This window comes from Odocoileus virginianus, chromosome 10 (assembly GCF_023699985.2).
Source record: "Odocoileus virginianus isolate 20LAN1187 ecotype Illinois chromosome 10, Ovbor_1.2, whole genome shotgun sequence".
NCBI lineage: Eukaryota > Metazoa > Chordata > Mammalia > Artiodactyla > Cervidae > Odocoileus > Odocoileus virginianus.
The window spans coordinates 45,282,154-45,307,456 of NC_069683.1; the positions used below are offsets into that span (position 1 = coordinate 45,282,154).

Genomic DNA, 25,303 nt, shown 5'->3' on the forward strand with positions numbered 1-25,303 from the left:
GCCCGGCTTCTCTGGTGGCTCAGAGGGAAAAAGAATCTCCTTGCAATGCAGGAGACCTGGGTTCGATCCCTGGGTCGAGAAAGTCCCCTGGAGAAGGGCATAGCAACCCACTCCAGGATCCTCGCCCAGAGAATTCCTTGGACAGGAGAGCCTGGTGGGCTACAGTCCATGAGGTCCCAGAAGAGTCAGACACAACTTAGCAACTCAGTAACAAGTCAAACGGCCAACTATTTACAGTAGGATGCCTGGCAGCCTCTACATGGTGAATGCCAGTGTTTGGGAAGATGCCCTAGAGAGGCCCTCTCTGTTAGTGAGCAGTGGAACTGGGGTCTTGGAAGGCGGTGAAGTCATCCAGAGATGGGACTGGGCCGGTTGCTACATTCTTCATGTGCATTGTTAGCCTCAAGCTTTGCTTCTGGGGAGCAGTCCCGGCCCCACTTTTGGCCAGATTCCTCTGTGGCCCCACCCACCCTATCTAGGCGCCTTTCTGAAGACCCTAGGCAGAGGGACAGCTTGGGGAAGAACGCCTCCCCAGCTTGTCCCCTGGCAGGACTGAAGCTGGTCCTCGAAAACAGGCACAGAGAGAGGCATGTCCACTTGAAAAGGATATCTCCCCACCCTTCAACCCCTAACTTGACCATGGCCAAGCAAACCTGGCTCCCTGCACAACCCTCTGACCAGCACAGTTCAAGAGGCAGCAGCAGACTCAGATGTATAGAACAGACTTGTGGACTCTGTGGGAGAAGGCGAGGGTGGGATATTTCGAGAGAACAGCATCGAAACATGTATATTATCTAGGGTGAAACAGATCACAAGCCCAGGTTGGATGCATGAGACAAGTGCTTGGGCCTGGTGCACTGGGAAGACCCAGAGGGATCGGGTGGAGAGGGAGGTGGGAGGGGGGATCGGGATGGGGAATACACGTAAATCCATGGCTAATTCATTTCAATGTATGACAAAAACCACTGCAATGTTGTAAAGTAATTAGCCTCCAACTAATAAAAATAAATGGAAAAAAAAAAAAAAGAGGCAGCAGCAGCCTGCTCTAGGGGTGCTGGGGAGCAGAATAATGGGGCAGCTCGGCAAGCCCCTTTCCCTCTGCAAGGTCTGTGGGGAAGGCTCCTGCCTCTAAGGAGTTGTGACCCCTGGAACTTGCCTAACCCTGAAACACTCCAGTCTCTGCCCTGTGCTCACACAGTCCCCTCTACCTTGCCAAATCCTGACCAGCCTGTGGTCTCAACCTCTTCCCATCCCATCCCAGGAAACCTTCCCCAGTCAACTCAGCCATGCATGCCCTCCTTCTTGGAAGTCCTCAGTATCTGACCCAGCACTTCATATTACAGCCTCTTTATACTAGGAGATACTCTGGAAGTGAAGAGGCCTTCAAGATCCCTGGCTGGGACTTGCCTGGTGATCCAGTGGCTACGACTTCACCCTCCCAATGCAAGGGACCCCAGTCGGATCCCTCATCGGGGAACTAGATTCCACAAGCTGCAACTAAGAATTCACATGCTGCAACTAAAAAAAAAAAAAAAAAATCCTGCAGACCACAACTAAGACCCAGCTCAGCCAAAATATGTAATAAATTTTTTTTAAAAAGTAAATGACTTTTAAAAAGATGCCCAGCTTAGTTGTCTTGGGTTTATAAATGAGGAAATAGCTGCTCTTCTCATGAACAGTAACAATATTAATGGCAACTAGCACAGTGAGCATTCTGTGAAGGGCACGTACACATATAAATTCACTGGAGCCTCAAAATTAAGCTCATTTTGTAGCTGAGAGAGCTGAGGTACAGAGAGGTAAAGTAACAAATCAAGACTACACAGCAAATAAGAATCATGGCCAGCAGTAGGCCCATGAAAAGATATTCAGCCTCGCTAATTGTTAGAGAACTGCAAATCAAAACGACCATGAGGTATCACCTCACTCCAGTCAGAATCAGTTCAGTTCAGTTCAGTTGCTCAGTTGTGTCCGACTCTTTGCGACCCTATGGACTGCAGCACACCAGGCCTCGCTGTCCATCACCAACTCCCGTTGTTTACTCAAACTTATGTCCATTGAGTCGGTGATGCCATCCAGCTACCTCTTCTTCTGTCGTCCCCTTCTCCTCCTGCCTTCAATCTTTCCCAGCATCAGGGTCTTTTCCAATGAGTCAGTTCTTCGTATCAGGTGGCGAAAGTAACCTGGAGTTTCAGCTTCAGCATCAGTCCTTCCAGTGAATATTCAGGACTGATTTCCTTTAGGATGGACTGGTTGGATCTCCTTGCTGTCCAAGGGACTCTCAAGAGTCTTCTCCAACACCACAGTTCAAAAGCATCAATTCTTTGGCACTCAGATTTATAGTCCAACTGTCACATCCATACATGACTACTGGAAAAAACCATAGATTTGACTAGATGGACCTTTGTTGGCAAAATAACGTCTCTGATTTTTAATATGCTGTCACTGTTGGTCATAACTTTTCTTCCAAGGAACAAGCATCTTTTAATTTCATGGCTGCAGTTACCATCTGCAGTGATTTTGGAGCGCAAGAAAATAAAGTCTGTCATTGTTTCCACTGTTTCCCCATCTATTTGCCATGAAGTGATGGGACCAGATGCCATGATCTTAGTTTTCTGAATGTTGAGCTTTAAGCCAACCTTTTCACTCTCCTTTCATTTTCATCAAGAGAATGGGAAAGTCTAGAGATCTCTTCAAGAAAATCAGAGATACCAGTCAGAATAGCCATCATTTAAAAGTCTACAGATAATACGCTGGAGAGGGTGTGGAGAAAAGGGAATCCTCCTACACTGCTGGTGGGAATGTAAATTGATACAGCTATTATGGAAAACAATATGGAGTTTCCTCAAAAATCTAAAAATATAATTGCTATATGATCCAGCAATCCCATTCCTGGCCATCTATCCAGACAAAACTCTAATTTAAAAAGATACATGTACCCCTATGTTCATAGAAGCACTGTTTACAATAGCCAAGATGTGGAAACAATCTAAATGTCCACCGACAGGTGAATGGATAAAAAAAAAGTGGTACATGTATCAGGGGAATACTAGTCAGTCATAAAAAAAAAATTAAAATGCCATTTGAGCAACATGAATGAACCTAGAGATGATCATACTAAGTAAATCAGAAAGACAAATACCATATAATATCACTTACATGCAGAATCTGAAATATAACACAAATGAACTTATCTACAAAACAGAAACAGACTCACAGACATAGAGAACAGACTTGTAGTTGCCAAGAAAGCAGGGATGGTGGGGAAGCATAGATTGGGAGTTTGGGATTAACAAACAATTATATATGTGTGTGCGTGTGTGTGTGTGCGCGCGCGCAACTGAATCACTTTGCTGTACAACAGAAACTAACTCAACATTGTAAATCAATTGTAGTTCAATGAGTGTGTGCTTCATTCATGTCCGACTCTTTGTGACTGCATGGACTGTAGCCCGCCAGGCTCCTCCGTCCATGGGATTCTCCAGGCAAGAACACTGGAGTGGGTTGCCGTGCCCTCCTCCAGAGGATCTTCCTGACCCAAGGATTGAACCCAGGTCTCTTATGTCTCCTGCATTCTTCTTTACCATTACCACCACCTGGGAAGCCCTAAAATAGAAACAAACAAACAAACAAACCTATTTCCAGGATTTGATCCCTGGAGAAGTCTGGATCAGAATTTTCATCTATCTCATGGTGTCTTTTACTGCTTACCTGTGTCTGTCTCATTCTCTTAAGTGCAGAAGTTTTGTTATATCTTTTCCTAGTAATACCCACCCCCAGCTACATCCTCCCCCGCACCCAAGACTGAGCACACAGTAGGTGCTTCAGGAGTTGTCCCTAGACAGGCTGTCCCCGAGACGGGTTCCCTAGACAGGGCCATGTCTCCTGACACCAGGTGGCAGCATTGGCCAAATATTCTCTCAGAACTCTGCGTCTAGAACCGTCAAGTCAAGTAAAAATTTAAACTTTTATTTCTGGTACAAATGATAAATATTTTGCATTAAAAATCTGGAATTCAAGTTTTCCTCATACTTCATGCTCCCTCCCTGTCCCAGAACCTTACAAAAATATTTCTGTTTAGAGGGAGCCAGCCAGCACCTGCTCCCTCGGCCGAGTCCAGGTTTGCAGAAAGGCACATGCGGTCTGTGTCAGGGCTGGGGACGGCGGCCTCCGAGGCCAGCGGTGAGAGGAATGCACTGAGATCCGTGGCTGGGGCTGCTCCCCCTCGGGTGCAATGATTCTCCCCGTCCTTGCTGGGCAGTGGGACGGCGCACAGGGGCCAGGTCCTTCCCAACGGTGGGGCAGGGGTTGTGTGTGGGGAGGTGGGTAGACAGGCACAGACACCGTTCAGGGTCTAAACCTTCGAAGAGTTAAATAGGAGAGTCATAGGCCGTCACATTTTGGGTGCTTGAAAGTGAACACTTCGGGGAGATGAAGGAGGGGAGGCAAGCTTGGAGAACCCCCCTTCTCCCTGGGTCCCCGAGGAAGGCACAGGGCAGGAGTGGGGGCTGCCTTCATGAGTTAACCCTTGCCACACCACACCCCTTTCACAGTCACAGATGAGAGGGCCAGAGGCTCCAGGATTAGGTGATGGGAAGAAGAGCGATAAGGCCTTGGTTGTCGGGGCTGGGGGGGCACCCCCTCTGGCGGCTCGGGGAGGGGCAGTGGGTCCTTGGCAGCTGCCTCGGAGACCACCCCTCGTCCCAGCCTGGCTAGGGGTCCTCATCCCAGAGGCACAGCTGCTTCTGGGGCACGTAGAAGTCGAAGCTGTAGTTCTTCTGGCAGCTGCGGATGCCGCACTTGTAGGGCGCTGGGCGGTCGCGGCCGTGGCAGTACTTGAGCATGCAGGGGTACCAGGCCAGGCTCAGACCATAGCGGCAGACGCAGGGCTTCCCGCGGTCCCCCACCTGCCCGCAGCGAGGCAGCAACAGCTGCTCTGAGGCCTTGGGGAGAGCCTCGAACACGGAGCCATCCACACCTGGGAGAAAAGGCGGGGGTCAGGGCGGGGGCGGGGGCCTCCCTGCATGGCCCCTTCAGGCATTCCCGTGCCCCCAGGAGCTAAGTGTTATCCTTGTTTTACAGATGAGAAAACTGGCCCAGAGAGGTTATTGGCCTGGCTGACGTCACACAGTAAGTAGGGATTCAGGACTGTCTGACTTCAAGGCATCCACTTACCCTTGCCAGTGCCGCACCACCCTACGCCTAAAACCATTACTGTGCTGGACATGATGGCACAGAGGCGTGGGGAGGAGGAGCAGGAAAGCAAGGGAAGCTTCTAAAGGAGGTGGTATCTGAGGAGGGCCAGGGAGGGAAGGGCCAGCACAAACATGCTGGGGAAGCCAGGGTAGCCAGGACACAGGGAACACTCGGGCGGGGTGCTGGGGGCACAGAGCAGTGACCAAGCCCAGGCTCGGCTCAGCAACCACGGGAGGGACCAGCCCCTGGTCCCTGGGGGACAGCATGTGGCTTGCACCCAGCATGTGGCTTGCACCTCGGTCTGGGGTGCAGCCCAGAGGGGAGGGGCGGGTGTTGTGGGGGGCACAGCCACAGCTCTGTTGGGTATTTCTAAATCCAGTGGTGCTCTGGGAGGAGCAGGCATTTCTCTTATGCTCAGCCAGCCAGGCAGAAGAACCAGGGAACTGGCGTCAGAATGGCGATATCTCTCTGCCCTCCCTACAGAGAGGAGTCAAGGACAGGGCTGGGAAAGATGACCGGGAGATGGGCCAGGAGTGAGGTCACACAGGCCCGGAAGGCAGGGGCCACGCCAGGATGGGAGGCGTTCTCCAGGGTCCTGGGCGAGAGACACTGGGCCCCCAGAAGGTGTGAAGGGAAGGAGTGCAGCTGAACTTGGAGAGGCAGCAGCAGAGGTAGCCAGGTGGGAACGGGTGTCTTTGGGCCCCATCCAGACCCTGCTTCCTGCGCATGTTCACGACAGGTTTCACCTGTGTTCTCACTCAGGGCACAGATGGGGCAGGGGTGGGGCTGGGGAGGGTGGAGTTGTCTGGGAATTCCCTCCTCAGGGCCTAGCAGAGTCACTCTTCTGCATGTCCCTACCTGGAATCGATCCCTTTCACTGGCTCCCCTCAATAAAGAGCCACACAGGCATCACTTCCTCCAGGAAGCCCTCCCTGACTAGTCCCAGCTGGGTGAAGAATTCCCCTATCTCGTCATTGCTCCCATCATATTTGAGATGATACAGCAGTGGGCCACACCCAGCTGACCTTGCTCCAGCCAGAACCGGACGTCTTCCTGGCGGGTGTAGATGGCATCCACAGCCTCAGCACACACGTTGTGGAGATGGGGGCTCAGCAGCGCCCCCTGGCTGAAGTTGACGGCGATGTCCATGTGCATTTGCTCTGGGCCCCGCACCTCCTCAGCCTGCCGCACTGCCCGTGGGTTTTTCTGGGTGGAAAAGAAGAGTTGTTCCCACCCGGCCTCAGACAGTGCCCTTCCCACTTTCCCTGGTCGCTGATTGTCAGACAAGCCCAGGCTGGCTGCCTTCAGATCCTTGGGGCCACCTGCAGGGTGACAGTCAGGGGGAACCAGCCCCTCTTCTACTGGTGGAAAAACTGATACCGAGGGCACAGTCAAGCCTTTTCAGCCTGCCACTGGGCTGACTTCTAAGACCTAAGGGAGAATTCTGACATGTTGCTGGGAAGGTGGGGGTGGTGTTGGAGGTGGGCAGGGCAGGCCAGTTGTCCCGGGGTCAATGACTGCTGTGGTCCTGTACTTTCCAATATCCAGGTAACTGAGTTTCTCTGGGAAAAGCAGACAGAAGGGTGGGACTAAGGACAGGTCCTGCTGGAGAGTTTAGGGAGCTTACATGAGGCTGGGGAGAGGCCCAGGGTCGGGGAAGGGACTGGGAGCAGGCAACAGGCTGAGGGGTTCCAAAGCTGCATTGAACACTTTACATGCTCCATCCCACTTAATTCTCACCATAACCCATCTCTCAGTAAGAAAATAGGGGCTTTGAGGGACTTTTCTGGAGGACCAGTGGTTAAGACCAAGCTTCAAATGTAGCGGGTGCGGGTTCCATCCCGGGTTAGGAAACTAAAATTCTACATGCCCTGTGGCATGGTCAAAAAAAAAAGAAAATAGGGACTTGGAAGGGAAGTGACGTGTTTAGAGTCACCCAGATGCTGAGTGGCGGTGCCACAGCTAAAGGCAGATCTGACTTGCCTCCATCATAAATGGGGAGGGGCTGAGGTTGGGGGCAGGAAGAATTTGAGAGATGGGGGTTCAGTGCAGACTAGGGATCTGGGGTTATGGGATCAGGTGTGGCCTCGGGCATAATCAGGGGGTTCAGGAGTAGAGGCTGAGTGTGGGGCCAGGGATTAGGTGGATCAGGGTGGGGTGGGAGATTGAGGTTGGGGTGGATGGGGTCCAGGCCAGGGCTCAGCTGCAGGGGTGCGTGGGGGCTCTGGGGCAGGCCTGGGGTGGGCACTCACCTGCCGGAGCTTGGCCATGGCCTCGCTGGGAATGATCTCATTGTGGTGCAGCCGGGTAACGAAGCAGAGAGCCTGGAACTGACTCTGCCCCTTCTCCAGCTCCCCCAGAATCAAGGCCCGGAAGATCTTCACATCCTGATGGGGAAGGGCAGAAGGATGGGGGCTGGTTGGAGGGGGTGGGGCCTCCTCACCAGTCCCCCCACCCCGCCCAGTGCTCAGCTCAGACCCCCCCCCCCCAAGAGGAAACAGGCCTGGACACTGTCCTGCAATGGACACCTCCCTCCTGCTGTCCTGGGAATTTCTTTTTTTCCCATTTAAACCCATGACTTAAAAGAAAGAACACATCCCAGATGTTCCAAAGCCTTCTGGAAAATTCACAGAGTGAACCGCGAGAAAGCTTTCCAAAACAAGGCTGTTTAAAAAGCACAGAACTTCACCTTAAAGGAAACCACCCCTTTTGGCACCTGGTTCATTCATAGCTAATGCTTCCCCTCTGTGGCACCCCTGTGTTCCCTGATCAGGGTGAGTCAGGGCCCCTACGACTGCCTAACCAGGGTGTCACAAGGGAGAGGCTGCACTTTTTACAAGCACAGATCTCAGAGTTCCTCTCGCTGACTTTCCCATTCAGTAGGTTTGGGGAGAATGCCCCCGGTGCTTCTGGTCATCCAGGCTCCTGGCCACTGCATCTCAGATGGAGGTGGCGGGGTCAAGATGGGGTTAAGAGCAGACACAACAACAGCTGTTGCCAAGGGCGCTGTGATGGCTCACCTTTCCCCTTCCCGCCCCACTTCCCCTTTCCCCATGGGGTTACTAACGGCATGACCAGCAGGCCAAGGGCTCCTTCCTGTCACTGACTCACTGTGTGAATCAGGGAGGCCAGAGAGGGGCCATGGGATGGGGTTCCCTTTCCAAACGGGCTGCTGAAACCCTGGGCACCCGAGGTGTCCTTTGTTCTCACCCAGCTCTGTGCCTTGGCTAATGGCCCCCGATGAGACATCAGCAGGTCCCAGTCAGCAGCGGTCTAAGTGTGTGAAGATCCCCTCGGCCTGGGGGGGACCCTGGTCACACTGATGGTTCCTCCAGGAACCCTAGTGGTCCTGTACCAGCGCAGAGGGTATAGAGCCTATATAGATATGAATCCTTCAATGACCGTGCCCTGGGCTCACTCACCAAACATCCCAGTTCACTGAGCACTTTCTGCCAAGTTAAATGCTCTGAGAACAGGGTCTGAGGGGCCCCCTTGGATTCTGGTGTAGGCAGTGAGGGACCCAGGGTTCCCCTCCAAGTCTGCAGTGTATTAGTGGTGTCCAGGCTCATCTCCCAGTTTCTCTAAGCCTCGTTTGTAAAGTGGGGATGATGCCACTTTTACCTGAAGGGTTGTGATGAGGACAAAACAGGCTGCTGTGAAGGGAAAGCACAGAGAATGCCCGCCCGGAATCAAGGGCTCAGCGGCGCTGGCTGGGGCCACTGTCCCACTGCAGATGACCAGCCAGTGTTACAGGTGCTCTCAAACGGGTCAGTGCTATCATCCCACAAGTCCCCATGCCCTTTTTGTCCTTTTTATTTTTGTTTGTTTTAGAGTCTTTTGATGTGGACCATTTTCAAAGTCTTTATTGACTTGTTACAATATTGCTTCAGTCTTAAGTTTTGGTTTTTGGGTCCCAAGGCATGTGGGATCTTATCTTAGCTCCCTGACCAGGGATCAAACTGGTACCCTCTGCGTTGGCAGGCAAAGTCTTAACCACTGAACCACCAGGGAATTTTCTCCCCACCACCACCCCCATGCCCTTTGGAATTCCTCTGACTCTACAAGCACTTTCCCTACTTCCCTTCACTATAAATGGTCTCTGGAACATTGAGGGGTGGGAGTGTCCAGGGAGATTTTCCACCAAGATTGTAGAAAGGGAGACTGAGGCCCAGCTGGTGAGAAAGGTTATGTTAGGTTGCTCCTGGTCCCAGACTTGGAGGGAAGGTAAATCACAGCTCGGGTAACCTCAGCTTCCTCTCAGCAGGAAATCCGCTCTCGGGCCATGAGACTAGGCTCTCTTTGCCCTGCCAAACCTCGGTCATCCAATCTTCCACACCCTCGGGCCGGCTGAGGGGAGATTGGAGTTGGTACATGTGTGCGTTTTCCACTTGGTTTTTGCCAGGTGAGACTTGATACCAGATTTCCCCTCCTGGGGCTGGGTTAGGCAGATGTCCCTGGCAGGACCCCCAGGCAGGATCCAAAGTCCAGGTATTTTCAGCCATGACCCTTTAAGAGAATATCTTCTGGGATATTCACAGCATCTTCTCCGATACCACAGGCACGTGCCATAGCCTGTGGTCTGTGGGCTGCCCTGAGCTGGCCTCCTGGCTTGGACACCACCCATCTACCACTAGCCAGAGAAAGTATTTGAACTTCTAGACCAGACCAGGGGGTGAATGAAATCTGTCAGAATATCTTCCCTGCTTCTAGATTAAATAACAATGTCAATGACAATAGCAAAATGCTACCAAAATGGGAATTTGACTGCGGGTGAAGCAAGGGGATGAGAATTTTTTTGTTGAGATAGATTTCCTCTATGTCTCTCATTTATTTTTACAAAGGACAAAGATTTATTGAGGTTTATAACTGGAAGGGACAAGTCACTGTTACCATGAGTCAAAAAGATTATACTGCCCCATTCAAATCTTCACAACAACAGGAGGTAGTAACTATGATTATTACTGTGTTTGGATTGGACAACTTGCTCAAGGTCATGAGACCAAGAGGAAATGCAGCCAAAATTTTTAACCCTGCCTCCAAAATCCAAATTCTCACAACCACAATGCACAACTGCTTCCAGATCAACTAATCCAATGTCTTTGATGCCCAGTTACAGACCAGATGGTTAGGAGTCTGCCTGCAGTGCAGGAGACTTAGGTTCGATCCCTGGGTCGAGAGGATTCCCTGGAGGAGATGGCAACTCACTTCCATATTCTTGGCTGGAGAGTTTCATGGACAGAGGAGCCTGGTGGGGTACAGTCCCTGGGGCTGCAAACAGTCGGACACGACTGAGCAACTACCACTTTCACTTTCTAAAGAAACTAAAGCTCAGGCCCAGAGAGAGAGTGTGGTCTGCCCACAGCCACACAGCCAGTGAGTAACAGAAGAGAATGCAGGGCCCTCTTCCTGCCACGTGGTCTGTGTGTCTTCTGCAGACCTGCCCCAGGACTATGGTGCCTCCCATTCAAGGTTGTGTGTGACTAACAGTCAACAGCATCTGACGCAAACATCAGGGTAAGATGACGCAGGATCACCTTTCTAATCCCTCTGCCTGTTTTGCCCATGGCCTCTGTAAACCTTGAATTTTCCAACCTTCTTAATCTGCATCTCCAGGAAACCAAGCTCCCTGTGCTGAGCCTGGGAGGGAGACAGCAATCCAAGCAGCTGGATCTCTGTGGCTCCATCATCATGACCAGTGTCTCTCCTACCTTCTACTCCCCACGCCCCAGACTCACTCCCAGGGCCCCCTTTCCCTCCAGCACAGAGGACAGAGCAGGGGGAGAGGGCCCCCTGCTTCAGGGAACATCTGACCAGATGCTAAGCTCCCGGGTTTCCTCCTTGCCCAAGAATCCCCTAAGATGATCCACCCAGATGTGGCCTAATGTCCAAGGCAGACAACACAGCTGGGGAAGAGCATATGGCAGGCTTTTCAGGCCCAGGTCTCAGGCTAGAACGTCCAAGATGGGCAGTTTCTAAAGGCTCCTTCTCCCATGGGCTCCTAGGAGCCTCCAGCCCACCAGGAACAGGCCACCAGGAAGAAGAGGAGGGGATGGTTACCAGGGCTGAAACTGGGCCACACAGAGGGGATGGTCACAGAGATACGGCAAGTCCCCTATACGCACTTTCAAGCTGCGAATGTTCTAAGATGCCAACGTGCATCTGGTCCCACCAAGGAACCAGAACCTGTGCCATCAGCGTCGGGCGAGTGAGCTTGCAGCTCGCCCTCCACCTCCTATTGCTGACGGTCCTTCAGCTCCACCACCTCCCACCTCCTCTCCCTCCTCCAGTCGGTAACTCTTCTTGCCTGTTCGCTCGATGCCAGCCCCTGTATGCCAGCTATTGTACCGTACTACTGTGCTTTTCAAGGTACTATATTGTAAGATTAAAAATGTTTTAGTTTCTGTGTTTTTTAATGTATTATTTGTGTGAAAAGTATAAACCCATGACAGTACAGTACTATATAGCCAACTGTGTTAGTTGGTACCTGGGCTAAACTTGATGGACTTAACGAACAAATTGGACTTACGAATGTACTCCCAGAGGGAACTCATTTGTATGTAGGGAATTTACTGTAGTGAGCATTTGCTGAAGTCCTTTGTGGGTGGTTTAAAGGTTCTCAGAGAGCAGGATAGTTAAGAGCAAAGGCTCTGGAGTCAGTGCTGCCTGCATTCAAACCCCGGCTTTGCTGATACATGCCATGTCATCCTGGGGGATGCACCTGACCTCTCTGTATCTTAGTTTCTACATGTATAAAGTGAGTACAACCAACAATACCTACACCTCAAGGAATTCCTGTGAGGAAAAATGAGTGAAAGGTCTCAGAACAGCATGGGCTGAACTCAGGAAAAATGAGTGAAAGGTCTCAGAACAGAATGGGCTGGACTTCTTCAGTTTTTCTCTAGAATTGTTGCAATCCTTGGCCTAGCTCCCACTGTGATCAACTCCAGACCTGCAGAGGCAAGAAAAAAGAGCTTTCTTCCAGAGACACACCACAGCCCCAGAGCAGTCAGGTGACTCTGCTGGAGCTTGTAGGTAGTCAGCAAGTTGGTGGGAGAGTGCTGACTAGCATCACAGGTGGCAGGGCCGGGCAGCGGGCAAGACTAAGGTCAAGGCGCCAGTCTCCAAGGGACTCATAGGGGAAGCTGACCTACAACTGAAGACAGGGCCCATGATGAGGCCTAGGGTTGAGGCTTATGCAAAGTGCTATAGGATAAAGGTGGAAGTGAAAGTCGCTGAGTTGTGTCCGACTCTTTGCGACCCCATGGACTGCACGGTTCCTGGAATTCTGCTATAGGGTAAAGGATGGTTGAGGAAGTGCTCCCATCCCTTTGGGTGTGGGGCTGGGAGGGGTGGAGGGAGGGAAGACTTCAACTAGAACAGGGGTCCTCCACCTTTTTGGCACCAGAGACAGGTTTCGTGGAAGACAATTTCCCCACGAACCTGGTTGGGGGGCGGGAGGCAGGCATGGATGGATGGTTTGGAGATGATTCAAGTGTGTTACATTTATTGTGTGCTTTATTTCTATTGTTATATATCAGTTTCGCCTCAGATCATCAGGCACTAGATCCTGGAGGCTGAGAACCCCTGTACTAGACTGAAAGATATTTCACTGGTTCTGGACAATGAGAGGATAGGGGGCTTTCTAGCCAAGAGAGAGGCAATTACAGAAAATGTGTGTGTGTGTGCTGTGTGGTCAGCCGTGTCCGACTCTTTGTGACCCCATGGACTGTAGCCCGCCAGGCTCCTCTGTCCATGGGATTTCCCAGGCAAGAATACTGCAGTGGGTTGCCATTTCCTACTCCAGGGGCTCGTCTCGACCCAGGGATCGAACCCACGTCTCTTGCACCTCCTGCATTGGCAGGCAACTTCTTTACCATGAGCGCCACCTGGGAAGCCCCATTACAGAAGATGGGGAGGTACATAAGGCATCTTCATGTCCCCACCCATCCATCTTATCACACTACTGTCTTATGATCTGCCTAATGCCCTTCCAAGGCTTCTTTTGTCCTCACCATAAAGTGTACCCCCGAGAGGCTGGCATCCACATCTTTGCTGACAGTTCTGAGCACTGAACCAAAGAGATGGCGGTTTCCAGAATAAGCAAGGCCATGTGCCCTTCTATGAGTTGATGCCTGTCAGGGATGCCCTGTCCCATCCTGCCCAGCATCCTTCAGGACTCAGTTCACATGCATCCATCACCCCCAGCAACCCTCCAGCAGAGTTGGCCAGGTCCAATTCCTACCTTCCTCCCACTGTGTGGAATGACCTCTTTCCTTGTCTTTCCTTCCAGACTCAACTCCTTGAGGCTGAGATAGTATATTATTTGCATTGTATCCCCACCCACTAGAACACAACAGGTTCTCAATACATATCTGGAAATGAATAAATCAAGGATGGACTGAACAAACAAGAGCAGGCCAGGGCCCTAAGGAAAGTGATGGGAGTACAGGGAGGGGAGGGAGGGGAGGGCAGTGAGAGTGGAAGGAAGAGGCTGGTGGGAGGGCAGGGACAGGGTCTGCGAGCCCAGTCAAAGAGTCTGAGCTTCATCTCGCAGACCACTGGAAGCCATCACTGGATTTTCAGCCTGGGGGTAGCATGCATGAATCTCTGGCTTAGAGCTGAATCAGAAACTTGAGCTGTGCTAGGCCAGCGTGCATCTTAGTCCTTAGTCCTCGTGCAGTGTCTTCTGCCTGGGCAACAAGTCCCCCAGGCCCTCCACACTGTGCCCCTGGCTCAGGACAGCAACTCCGCCTTATCTATGCAGTGTCCTCAGTCTGACACAAAGCTGAGCGAAGGCACCCATGCTCTGGGGCCTCCATGGAAACCTCCCGCCCCCTACAAGAAGAGGGCTCTCCTTGGGCTTCCTTGTACCTGGGCTCCTGCAGACTGGCAGTCCTGCAGCTGCGATTTTGGCTTCTAGAAGGTTCAGGGGAGCTTTTTCATGCTCCAGTGAGGTTCCAGCAGGGGATGTGACCCTCAAGGTCACACAGCTGCAAGGCCAGGCCCAGGCACCCAGATCTCCTGACTCAACCCAGTGATCTTTCTGCATTTCCCAGCTTCCCACTGAGCCCTCTCCCAGATATTCTATTCTTCTCTGCATCCACTCCCTGCCCAAGACCCTCTGTATCTCACTGGGAGAAGGCAGTTCTGGGAAAAGCAGGGGGCAGCCCTCTGCACTTATAAGAGCAGACAGCGCGTGCCAGGCCCCTGCTGCTGCCTTCCGGGGGAGAGGCTCCAGGGAAAGCTCTGTGTTGGGGACAGGAGGCGACCCCGAAAACAGAGCCTACGGGAGCGCCGATGACCCTGGCACTGTCACACGAGTCCGACTGCCAGCTTCCAGAATGAAAGGGGGAAACAAACCTCTCTTGTTTTGACTGCTGTGGGGTTTTATGTTACAGGCAAGTCGAATCGTAACTGTACACACAGACAGACACCTGCTTGCCCCATTCAGGGGCCACGTGGCCATAATCTTTCACCCAGAGGTGCCAATTCTTGAACCATCTCCCACGCTTCACCCAGCGGCACCCAGGCCCCCCCACGCCCCTCCTGCTGGGACCCATACTTCCGCTCAGCCGTGGGCCCCTCCTCTCTCGCTCCGCTGCCCGTAGGAGCACATTTCCTTCCTCGTGGCCTCTCTCAGGAGTCTCCACGTCACCCCCTTTCTCTTGATCACCCGCAACATTCCTCGCATGTAGTCACACACACCCATCTTCTCCCGACAGTCTCTCCACACCCTTTTCCCGCCCTCCCTTCTCCCCCCAAAGTCTCTCTCTCTCTCCCTCTCTCTCTCTCTCTCACACACACACAGCATCTTCCACACCTTCTCACAGACCAGCCTCTGCACCCACTGCACACAGGCTGTTACACTCACCTACCTCCAGGCACTCACACCCGCCTCTCCGACAAGCATCCTCTCCCAGTTCACCTCCTCAGCCTAGCCTGGCCAACCCCTCCCCACCCCCGCCCTCCTTCCCACCGCCAGCTCCCAGCTCCCCCTGACTCCGAGCACCCTTCCTCAGCCCCCTTTTCCAGAAAGCCCACAGTGGGGAGGTGCAGGGAGGCTCTCCCGGAGGCTCTCCCATCTCAGACCTCGCTGCCCACCCAGCCCTGGACCACGGGGGAACTGAAAATGAAGAGGGCCAGATGGTGGAGCTGCTGTGCTGCGCTGGGCTGCTCAGTCATGTCCAGCTCTTTGCTACCTATCCCATGGACTGTAGCCCGTCAGGCTCCTCTGTCCATGGGGATTTTCCAGGCAAGAATACTGGAGTGGGTTGCTATGCCCTCCTCCAGGGAAACCTTCCCAACGCAGGGATCAAACCCAGGTCTCCCACATTGCAGGTGGATTCTTTATCATCTGAGCCACCAAGGAAGTCCAAGAATACTGGAGTGGGTAGCCTATTCCTTCTCCAGGGAAACTTCTCCACCCAGAAATCAAACCGGGGACTCCTGCATTGCAGGTAGATTCTTCACCAGCCAAGCTATCAGGAAAGCCCATGGTGGAACTGACCTTCCCTCAAAAGCCCTCTCCCAGCCCACCTCTGGGCCACCGCGGTTACACAGCCCAGGCTGGAGGCCATGCTCCAGGTCCCCGCCGAGCACCTGCTCTTCTCTCCCTCAGATGGTGCACACTGTCTCCCGGGAGCTTCCTCTGCCATCTCGGTCTCCTTCCTGTCACACCAGAGCATGAGGTTTTGAGGCCCGTCCTAAGCCAACCCAAATATTTACTGCTCGGCTTCTGGCTGGAGCCGCTTTATAGCTAGAGAGGGGCTGGCTTCCCTGCGGGGAGGTGAGAGGTTGGCCTGGAGGGGCAGCCGGGGAGCAGGGCCCGCCTCATCCCGCACGGCCGGCCCAGGAGCACCTGGGCTGCTCTGGCCGGACCCCTGGAGAGGCACAGAGGTGAACAGAATCAACCCAAAGCCAAGCCAAGCACACTCCCCGGCTGGTGCCTGGGGAGGCAGGCTGCCCTGTTATAAGATGCCTGCAGACCCCAAGGGCTACGCCTAGACAGAGACTTCTTGTTACAGGTCATCCATGCAACCACCCACTGGGGGCAGTGCCCCCTGCCCTCCCCCAGGCCCCCAGTGCTCCGTCAGCAAATCCCAAAGGTCACCACTGTCCCAACTGCTCCAGGAACAATGTGCGGCTTTATGTGGATCAGCTGCACCCCAATGTCCCGCTGACTCAGGGTTCCTGAGATGAGGCTCCATGCTTCCCGCTCACTCACATTCCCAGCCCCAGCACCTCCCTCCCTGGCCCCCAGCCCTTCATCAGAATTTCCCCCGCCCCACCCCCAGGGGGGCCGGCCACTTCAACTCTTGTCAACTGAAAGGATGGGAGTCCTAGCGATGCCTGGGTCCCCAGAACAGGAACAATCTGCGTGGCCGTGTCAGGAAGGAGGGCTGGGGCCCTGGCTGGAACGCTTAGGACTCTTCTCACCTGCCTCCGCTGGCCTTTGCTTTGCTGAGGCCTCTTACTCCTGACAACACGCCTCCAAGCCATCACACCGTATGAGTGTTGTCTCTGAGCCTAGGGCTCAGAGAAGTTAAGTGACTTGTCAAGCCACACGGCTGGTCAAGGGCAGAAAAATGTACAGTGAGTGCTCATGAGTATCTGTGAGCTATTTAAATAATGGTCCCCTCACGCCCATGGTCTCTCCGGGAGCTACGAGGGGAGGGGAAAGAGGAACATCCCAGGCTCAGTGAAGGGGTCAAAACTCAAAATTCGTGGTGGGGGATGTGGTGAGTTTGGCGGGAGGAGTCCAGCCCAAGTCTGTAAGCAAGAAAGTTTCTCTGCAGATGTGTCCCTCTGCACTGAGGCTTTTTTCAGCCTCCTTCTTCCTCTCCCCTGCCCTGTTCAGCTTTCTTCAGCCTCTGGGAAGGGGCCCATTTATATGTCACAGCAAGCACAGGCAGTCAGAACACAGTGGAAGAATCCCTGGGTCCCCATCCTGGATCGTTAGCTACTGATCTTGTCCAAGTCACTACACAGGCCTGAGCCTCAATTTGCATATCTGCAAAATGGATGCAATACCCGCCATATGATGTAGTGGTGAGGATCAAATGAGGCCAGGTGTGTGAATGCCACCGTCAGTGTGTGATCTGAGTGACCACTCAGTGTGTGAGACCCGGACAGCTGTGATTCTTACCTCAGAGCTGGCCTCTGTCTCACTGGCACCACCTCTGTGACCCTTGGGAAGCCTCATGGGAAGACCCCCACTTCCGTTTCTCCCCCATCATAACAGAAGGTCACTGACTTGTCCCAGGTGGCAGTCCTCACTGCGCAACCCGGGATCTTCTGCCAGGACTCCACCTGGATACAGGCTTTCAGGGAGTGGGAGGTGTGGGCCAGGCTGCACCATGGGGCAAGGCTGCTGATCCCTAACACAGAGGGGGCTTCCTCAGACATGGCAGAGGGACTGCTGTTAGAACCTGGCCCCACAGGCACAAGTCGGGCGGTTCTCTCTGACGACTTCTCATGAACTCCCGTGGGGAAATGCCCTGGACACCACAAAGCTCTGGGCCTCTGCTGAAAGCACCTCTACTGTATTCTGTTCCCCGAAAGACACCCTCTCCATCACATGTCTCCACTACAGATCACCAAACTGCAGGGACCCAATATAAGCTGGGTAGGTGGACACTGCACCCTCAGAGTCTGTCCTGTCTGACATCCCTGTGATGTGATATCCTGTTAGAATAAACAGGCACAGGCATCAGTCTGGCTATTTGCACATTCCCTATCTTAGCTGACTCTCTCACAGCCTGCAGCCGCTCCCCCTACCCAGACGGGGAGCCCCCCAAGGCACAGATGACTGTGCTCTCTGGACTGCTCCTCCCTCTGACCCCCACCCCCCAGGGCATGGATGCCGAGGGCATGGGTCCCTTGGAGTGACCTCGAGCTGACCCGCCCTGTTATATGGACCCCCTTATCTTGGCTCTGGGCTTCCTTGATGGCTCAAACAGGAAAGAATCTGTCTGCAATTCGGAAGACCCAGGCGCAGTCCCTGGGTTGGGAAGATCCCCTGGAGAAAGGCATGGCAACCCACTCTGGTTTTCTTGCCTGGGGAATTCCAGGGACAGAGGAACCTGATGGGCTACAGTCCACGAGGTTGCAAAGAGTCAGACATGACTGAGCAACTAACACACACACACACACACACACACACACACACACCCTGGTTGCAGCCCGTGGCCCCTCTTGACCCCCACCCTCCACACATTTGGAGTCTTCGGCTCCTTCCTCCCTGCTCCCGTTGCAGCCATGATTCACCGCCACCCCTACCCGCCCTTTGTAGCTGCCCAGGACTTTCTCTTATCTTTCAGTCCCACCCTCCCTGTCCCGTCAGCACCAAACCACACCGCTTGAACATGACTCATCCCCCTCCCCCAGCTTCTGGACACTCAGACTGGGGTAAGAGAGACTCAGAGGGGAAGGAGAACTTGGATGGGGAGAGCAACCTGGGGGAAGGGGACCGAGACGGCGGCCAGAGTAAAAGCCGGGCTGGACAGTCAGGATGGTGACATGCCCAGTGAGCCTGTACATCTGGGTATGATTACACGCATAGGCTTTGGGTTATGAAGAAGAGCACTGCCTACTGAAAGGTATGTTGAATCAGCAGTCTTGTGCTGAGGGCACAAAGAAGGAGGCCTCGGGTCTACATGCTGTTTAAACACATTAGGGTTATTGTGGATAGAACGACAGGTTTCAACTAAACGACTGAGTTGGGGCTTGACCTTCATTTCACAGCCTAACCTCATGCCTCCTCCAAGTCCCTCTGTCCCTGGAGCAGCTCTGCCAGGGCTTCCCAAACGCTGCTGCTCATTGGAATCACCAGGGGCTCTTTAAAAACCCTGCTGTCTGGTACCCACCCTCAGACATTTGGACTTAATTGGTCTGGAGTGCAGCCAAGGCCTTGGGTTTTCTAAAGCTCCCCAGGCGATTCAAATGTGCACCAAAGTTTGGGAGCCACCGAGCTGCAGCATGGTTGTTGAAAGCTGCGCCCTGACCTGATGGTCAGCAGCCTGTGGGCAGGGCTTACAGTCACGCATGATGGCGGTTTGGTAGCTTTGGGGGCCTTGTGGAGCGTGTGATCCTTGTCCGGGGTCCGTGTCCTACAGTGGGTTGATCACTGTGACAGCTTTACTGGCTTCAGGTCCAGCATGGCAGCGTGGGGAGGACCAGGCGGTGCTGGAGCCCTGTCTCCTGGCAGAGGCAGAGGGTGGGAGGGGCGTGGAGAGGGGGCTGGGACAGGGGTGCGACCGGCTGGAGGAGAGCTATATTGCATTCAGCACAAGGGGCCTCGCTGCTGCCCTGGGTAGCAGGACATGACAGGGTGATTGCTCCCTGCAGAGGGGCTGGCCAGCAATTCTGGAGTGTGACAGTTAACTTCCCATGTGCATTTCACTGGGCTGAGAGACGCCCACAGAGCTGATAAAACATCTTTTCTGGGTGTGCCCGGTGAGGGTGTCTTGGGAAGATATTAGCATTTGAAACAGGAGCTTGAGTAGAAGGTGGCCCGCCAGAGTGGGTGGGTATCATCCAATCCATTCAGGGCGTGACAAGAACAAAAAGGGTGGAGAACAGCAAATTTGCTCTCTCTGCTTGAGCCGGACATCCATCTTCTCCCACCCTTAGACGTCAAAGCTCCTGGTTCTCTGGCCTCTGCACTCACGCTGGAACGACATAGGCCTTCCCGGACCTCCAGCTGACAGACCACAGACTTCTCCGCCTCCATAATCATGTGAGCCAACAGCCCCTTAAATAAAGTCTCTTCCACAGCTCTGTGGTGGTGGTTTAGTCACTAAGTCGTATCTGACTCTTTTGCGACCCCAGTGGACTGTAGCCCACCAGGCTCCTCTGTCCAAGGGATTTCCCAGGCAAGAATAAATTGGAGTGGGTTGCCATTTCCTTCTCCCAGGGTGATCTTCCCCACCCAGGGATCCAACCCGTGTCTCCTGCTCGACAGGCGGATTCTTTACCACTGAGCCACGTGGGTGTATTTCCCTCCTATTATTTCTGTTCTTTGGGCCTGGGTGTATTTCTCTTCTATTATTTCTGTTCTGCGGGGGGACCTCTAACACATGGAGCTTCAGAGAGAAGGTTCTGATGAGGGACTAAGGCTCTTCCAGGCTCAGTGCTGTCTTTCCGTGTGCCTTTGGGTCTGTTGTTCAACACCATTGCACCTGAGCTTAGCACAGAGGGTCCCTGCTGAGATGTGATGTGAGCCAGTGATAATTATGAAAGTCAGTGGCTTCTATTTCTGGAGCACTGGGTACGGCAGATGATACACAATGAGTATTTCATATACGTGGCTCAGTTTAGTTCTCACAATGGCCATGGGAACAGTACCATTATCATCCCCATTTTACAGATGAAAAAATGAAGACTTGGAGAGATCAAGTAGCTTGCCCAGGGTTAAATTACGTCTGTCTCCTTTCAGTTTGGACTGTTTCCCAAAGGTGACAAAATGGCCAGTGTTACTATCCCCAAATGAACTAGGGACTGTTCCCAAACCACCCCCAAACGGATTTGGTACATGGAATAAAAGAAATACCAGGTCCAGGACTTTCTCCTACAAGAAAAGTCATTACTTCTAGATAGAAGCTTTTCTTGGAAATCTGCCAGAGACCTTGAGGACTGGGCAAGCAACAAGAGAAGTGACCCACCCCAGAAAGATCCCTTATAAAAGCTGCTCTGGCCAATGCAGATCATGGACTAGGGTGGGGATAAAGGCTATTCCACTCCACTCCCAGCCTTCCCCAACTCCACCCCACCCCAGGCCAGCTGAGAAATCCAGAGTAGGAAGGGGCCTTGGAAAGCTGGTTCCCTTCGGTGATTTCCATTCCCAATTCCCTTCCTTGCTGATGAAACTGGAGATGCCAGAGGGAGGGTGTGAAACGCCAGCTTCTGGGTCAGAGGTTACCCTGAAAAGCAGTCTTTGGAAACCTGGGTGGAGCTTTGAACTGCTGCGGGGATTAAAATGAGGCTCTTACAATCAGCTCCAAATGGATTCTCTAACTGGGCAGTTGGCCCCTCACTCTACCGTCAGCCCCAATCCCCAGGCCTGCACCCCACTGCCACTGGCCTCTCCCCTAGCCTTGCCCTCAGGATAGAGCAATAAAACCTTCCAAGCTGCAGCTAGAGGCTATAAAAGCTGAGCCCTACTCGCTGACTCTCTGACCGGTGTTCTACCCACAGTCTTGGCTGCTGGAGTGGTCCCAGGGATGGGGAAGTCTCTCGAGGGTTCCAGCACGGCCACAGAACAATGGGCAGTGGGGCAGGAAGGTGGGAGACTCCTGGGCTGGCCTGAGGCTCACTCTCAAGGACAAAGGGCTTCAGTGGAAGGTTGGAGGGGACGCTTAGACTCCTGCTTCCCCTATTTGGGTTTTCCAGGAAAAGAACAGACTTGACAAAATTCCCCCCGAGTTTAAGTGGGGAGGCAGGAGGTGTTCTGGCCCTGTCAGCTTTCCTCTCTCCACACACACACTCACCTGCCCCTGCCTGAACTGAGAACCTAGCTTAGGCCTGCTGAGTAAGAAAGGGATCGCACATTCCTCCCAAAAGCAACACTCAAGCACCCCTACCCCCACCCCACCACCCTCAACAGGTCTCCCTGCATCCCTGGTCAGTCACAGCCCAAGAGTCTAGGGACAGATCAGCCGTCAAGCCCCACCTCCACCGTCCTGGGATCACTGGCCCCCAACCTGGCATACCATCTATGGCAATGTGGCTGGGTCCCTAGGTGACTCTGCAAACTCTGCCCTGACTCCTCTCAAGCTCTGGTCTCCAAGAGGAAGGAGAGACAGGCGGCTCAGATAGCTGCCCCAGAGCCCTGGGCTTTCCCCACTGCTGACTGTCTCATCGGCCTTCCCTCTCCCCTTCCCCAGAGCCTCCCAGGGCCTCTTTCTACAGGAGAGGGAGGTGGGGAGCACGCTTCAGTTGATCAGGAGACTCCCCTGAGTACCACACCTCACCCATCTTCTTTCCCGCCAGGGTTCCCGCCCCTGGGTCACCGTTACTCGCTGCCCTTCCAGGCTCGCTTCCTGATAACCCGGGGTACCTCTATTCTCTACCCCACCTCGCAATCCAGGGGGCCAGGCCCACCTACTTGCTCCCTTCACCATACACACACCCACACACACACACATACACACACCCAAGGGGAGGCTGGTCTTTACCCTCTTCCCCAGGATCTGAGCCAAAACTGAGGGTTGGTCAGCCCTTCTGCCAAGCAGGATAAGAGGTGACACCTCTCCCAGAGCCTGGGGACCTCACCCGGGCCCTCTCCCCAGGTCCTCCACTGCAAGTTCCACCAGACTTTCATTCCAAAGAGAAGAGGTGGCTTCTCCTCGGCCTGGGGGGCACATGGGACACGTAGGTCCGCCCAGGAACCCCCTTCCCCAGCCCAGGGAAGTGAAACAAGGAGAGGTGGTACATGGACTCCACGATGTCAGGGCTGGGAGAGCTGGTGTCACCCTCTTGTTTGGTACAGAGGCGTGAAAGGAGGCCTGGAGAAGGAAAGGGACTCGTCCTAGGTCACAGAGAGAACCCAGGACCTCTGGTGCCTGGCCCAGGACTTTTTCCTGGTAGAGTCTGAGGGATTTACTGCAGAAAGGGAGACGGGGTTAGTAACACTGACTCTAGTAGGGTCAGCACCTGCAGGGCGCTGGAAGACGGGGAAGAGGAAGTCCAGAGCTAGCTGGTCAGGGGACTGGGCGCCCAGAGTGAAAAGGTGAAAGGCTGCAAGGGAGAGTCTGAAGGGCAGCTCCTGGGGGAGCAGTTTCTGGGGGAGAATGATGGGCGCTGGGGAGCAGGGCAAAGAGGTGTGGAGAAGAGCCCGCGTGACCTTGGCTAAGTCGCGTCCCTGTCCCTCTCCGGGCCCAGTCCTCAGGCCAGCAGACGGGACCCCCTCAGGCACGGAGATTCCGCCGCCCCCCCCACCCCCGCCCCGCCGCCGGGCAAGCGACGGTGCCTCACCTTCTTAAAGTCGGCGGTGAAGGAGACGAGAGTGCCGTCGGGCTTGCGCAGCTCGAGGCTGATGCTGTCGGCGTCGCTGTCCGCCTGCAGGCTCTCCTCGGTCACCTGGCCGTCAGGCAGCCGCACCCGCACCCGCAGCTCCGACGGCGCGCCAGCCCCGGTCCCCGCGCCCACGCCGCGCGGCGCCCCCAGCAGCGGCACGAGCAGCGGCAGGAGCAGCAGCGCGGGTGACGCCCGGGGGACCCCGCGGCGGCCGGGCGGGCGCATCCCCGGGAACCGCCGCCGCCCTCGCGGTCCCGGCGCGCCGCGAGCGGGCGGGGAGCTGCGGGGCCAAACTTCGCCCGAACTTGAAGGCTAGTTCACGGCGCGGGGGCGCGGGGGCGCGGCTCCCCCTGGGGCTGGGGGCTCAGCCGCGGGGCGCCAGAGACGTGGCGCCGAGGCACGTGGGCAGCGCTCCGCCGCGCGCCCCCCCTCGGCTCCGAGGCGGACGCCGGGCTCCCGGGGCCCGTCCGCCTCCCACTCCCAGCGCGGCGCCTCCCGCGGCCCCCGACTCCGGAGCTCCGGGACTCTGTTTTGCACTTTTCATTCAATCCCACCCCCCGTCACTTCCTTCAGAAAACAGAAACCACCAGGACCTGCCTTAAAGAGACCGCGCACCTCTCGGCCCTTAAAGGGCCCGCGGCGGCTCTCCCGGCGCTCGGCTGCGGCCGGGGCCGGGGGCGGGGCGGCCGGGGCGGACCGGCGCGCGGCGGCCTGGTGGGAACTGGGTTTCTCAACCGCGCTCCCTCCCCGTCGCGCCCCGGCAGCGACCGGGCTGGCCCGGGAGTTGACTCTCCTGGCAGATCCCTTCCTCCCAGCAGGGGCGGGACGGGTGACTCTTCCCCCGCACCGCCCCCCTCCCCCCGTCCTTCTTTTTTGGCTCGTTCTTGTGCCACGTGGATGAAAGAATCGGGCTTGGTGTTTTAGGGGTTTTGTTTGGTCTTTTCAGTTTCTCTGACGCGGCGAATTTCTACACTGCTTCTGCAAAATCGGACCTCACCTCGCGTTCAGACTTTTGACTGCCATAGATCAGGAGAGAGGGGCTGAGGTTCTGCTGGCGTTGACGTCCGTCAGGTCAGGTGTGAAATCTTGATCAGTCAGGCCGCCTCTCTGGACAGGCCCTTGAAGGGCCCGCATTCTCTGAGCCCCTGCGCAGGTTCTTTTCGGTCTGGTCGCCCTTACTTTCCCCATTCACGACTTCTCCCCAGTCCTGCCCACCTCCCCAGACCCCTGTTCTCTCTCCCACCAATAGGCTGAGCAAATTCAGGATAACAGTAGATTGCAGACCATTCTGGAGGATGTCCAGGGACTCGAGATGCGCTTGACCATCAGAGACTCTCCCACAAGCGCACAGAAATGGGGTCCCTTGTCATGCACTCCAACAGTGAACTGGGTGAAGGCAGGAGGGATGTGGATTCCTGCATTCTCTGGTTAGCTGTGTGCTTTGGAAGCATTTAAAAAGTTCTTTGGGCCTAAGTGTCCCCAGGGTATAGTGGGTGTTGCTGAGACCTACAAAGTCCTGCCAGTTCCAGAAGAGAAAACGCCAGGGGGATGTTCAGGACCTATTGTTCCTTGATGTTCATTTCACTTCTCTTTATTCTGTGTTCCCGTAATCTTTCCCAGATCTTGATTACAGATGTTGAATACCCTTCTCTTCAGCCTTCTTCCCATCTAGGTTTTCCCCAGCACAGTTTAGTAATGATGACAGCAGGTAGCCAAGCACCCACGGACCATGAGGGTGCCTTGAACTTAGATGCCTTGAACTGCAGGGGGTGCCCAGAACCACTTCCTTACTACTAGCCCAGAGCTCTTCTTACTACTGAAGTCATGAAATTAAAAGATGCTTGCTCCCTGGAAGAAATCTGTAACCAATTTAGACAGCATATTAGAAAGTAGAGGCATTACTTTGCTGACAAAGGTCCATCTAGTCAAAGTTATGTTTTTTCCAGTACTCATGTATGAATGGGAGAGTTGGGCCATAAAGAAAGCTGAGCGCCAAAGAATTCATGCTTTTGAACTCTGATGCTGGAGAAGACTCTTGAGAGTCCCTTGGACTGCAAGAAGATCCAACCAATCCATCCTAAAGGAAATCAGT

At 54.3% G+C, this 25,303-nt stretch overlaps 1 protein-coding gene and 1 long non-coding RNA gene across 2 annotated transcripts; one reads left to right on the forward strand and one right to left on the reverse strand.

Moving 5' to 3' along the window:
• Positions 1-3,948: 3,948 nt before the first annotated feature.
• On the reverse strand, positions 3,949-23,952 carry OAF (out at first homolog). The gene is made up of 4 exons (XM_070473475.1): positions 23,170-23,952; positions 7,449-7,583; positions 6,222-6,402; positions 3,949-4,978 (listed from the first exon to the last, which is right to left on the reverse strand). The coding sequence occupies exons 1-4, from the start codon at positions 23,434-23,436 to the stop codon at positions 4,713-4,715; spliced, it is 849 nt and encodes a 282-aa protein (XP_070329576.1). The 5' UTR covers positions 23,437-23,952; the 3' UTR covers positions 3,949-4,712.
• LOC139037154 (uncharacterized) lies at positions 18,634-19,970 on the forward strand. Its single transcript, XR_011489982.1, has 2 exons — positions 18,634-18,794; positions 19,828-19,970. It is a non-coding gene; the product is annotated as an uncharacterized lncRNA (long non-coding RNA).
• Positions 23,953-25,303: the final 1,351 nt, after the last annotated feature.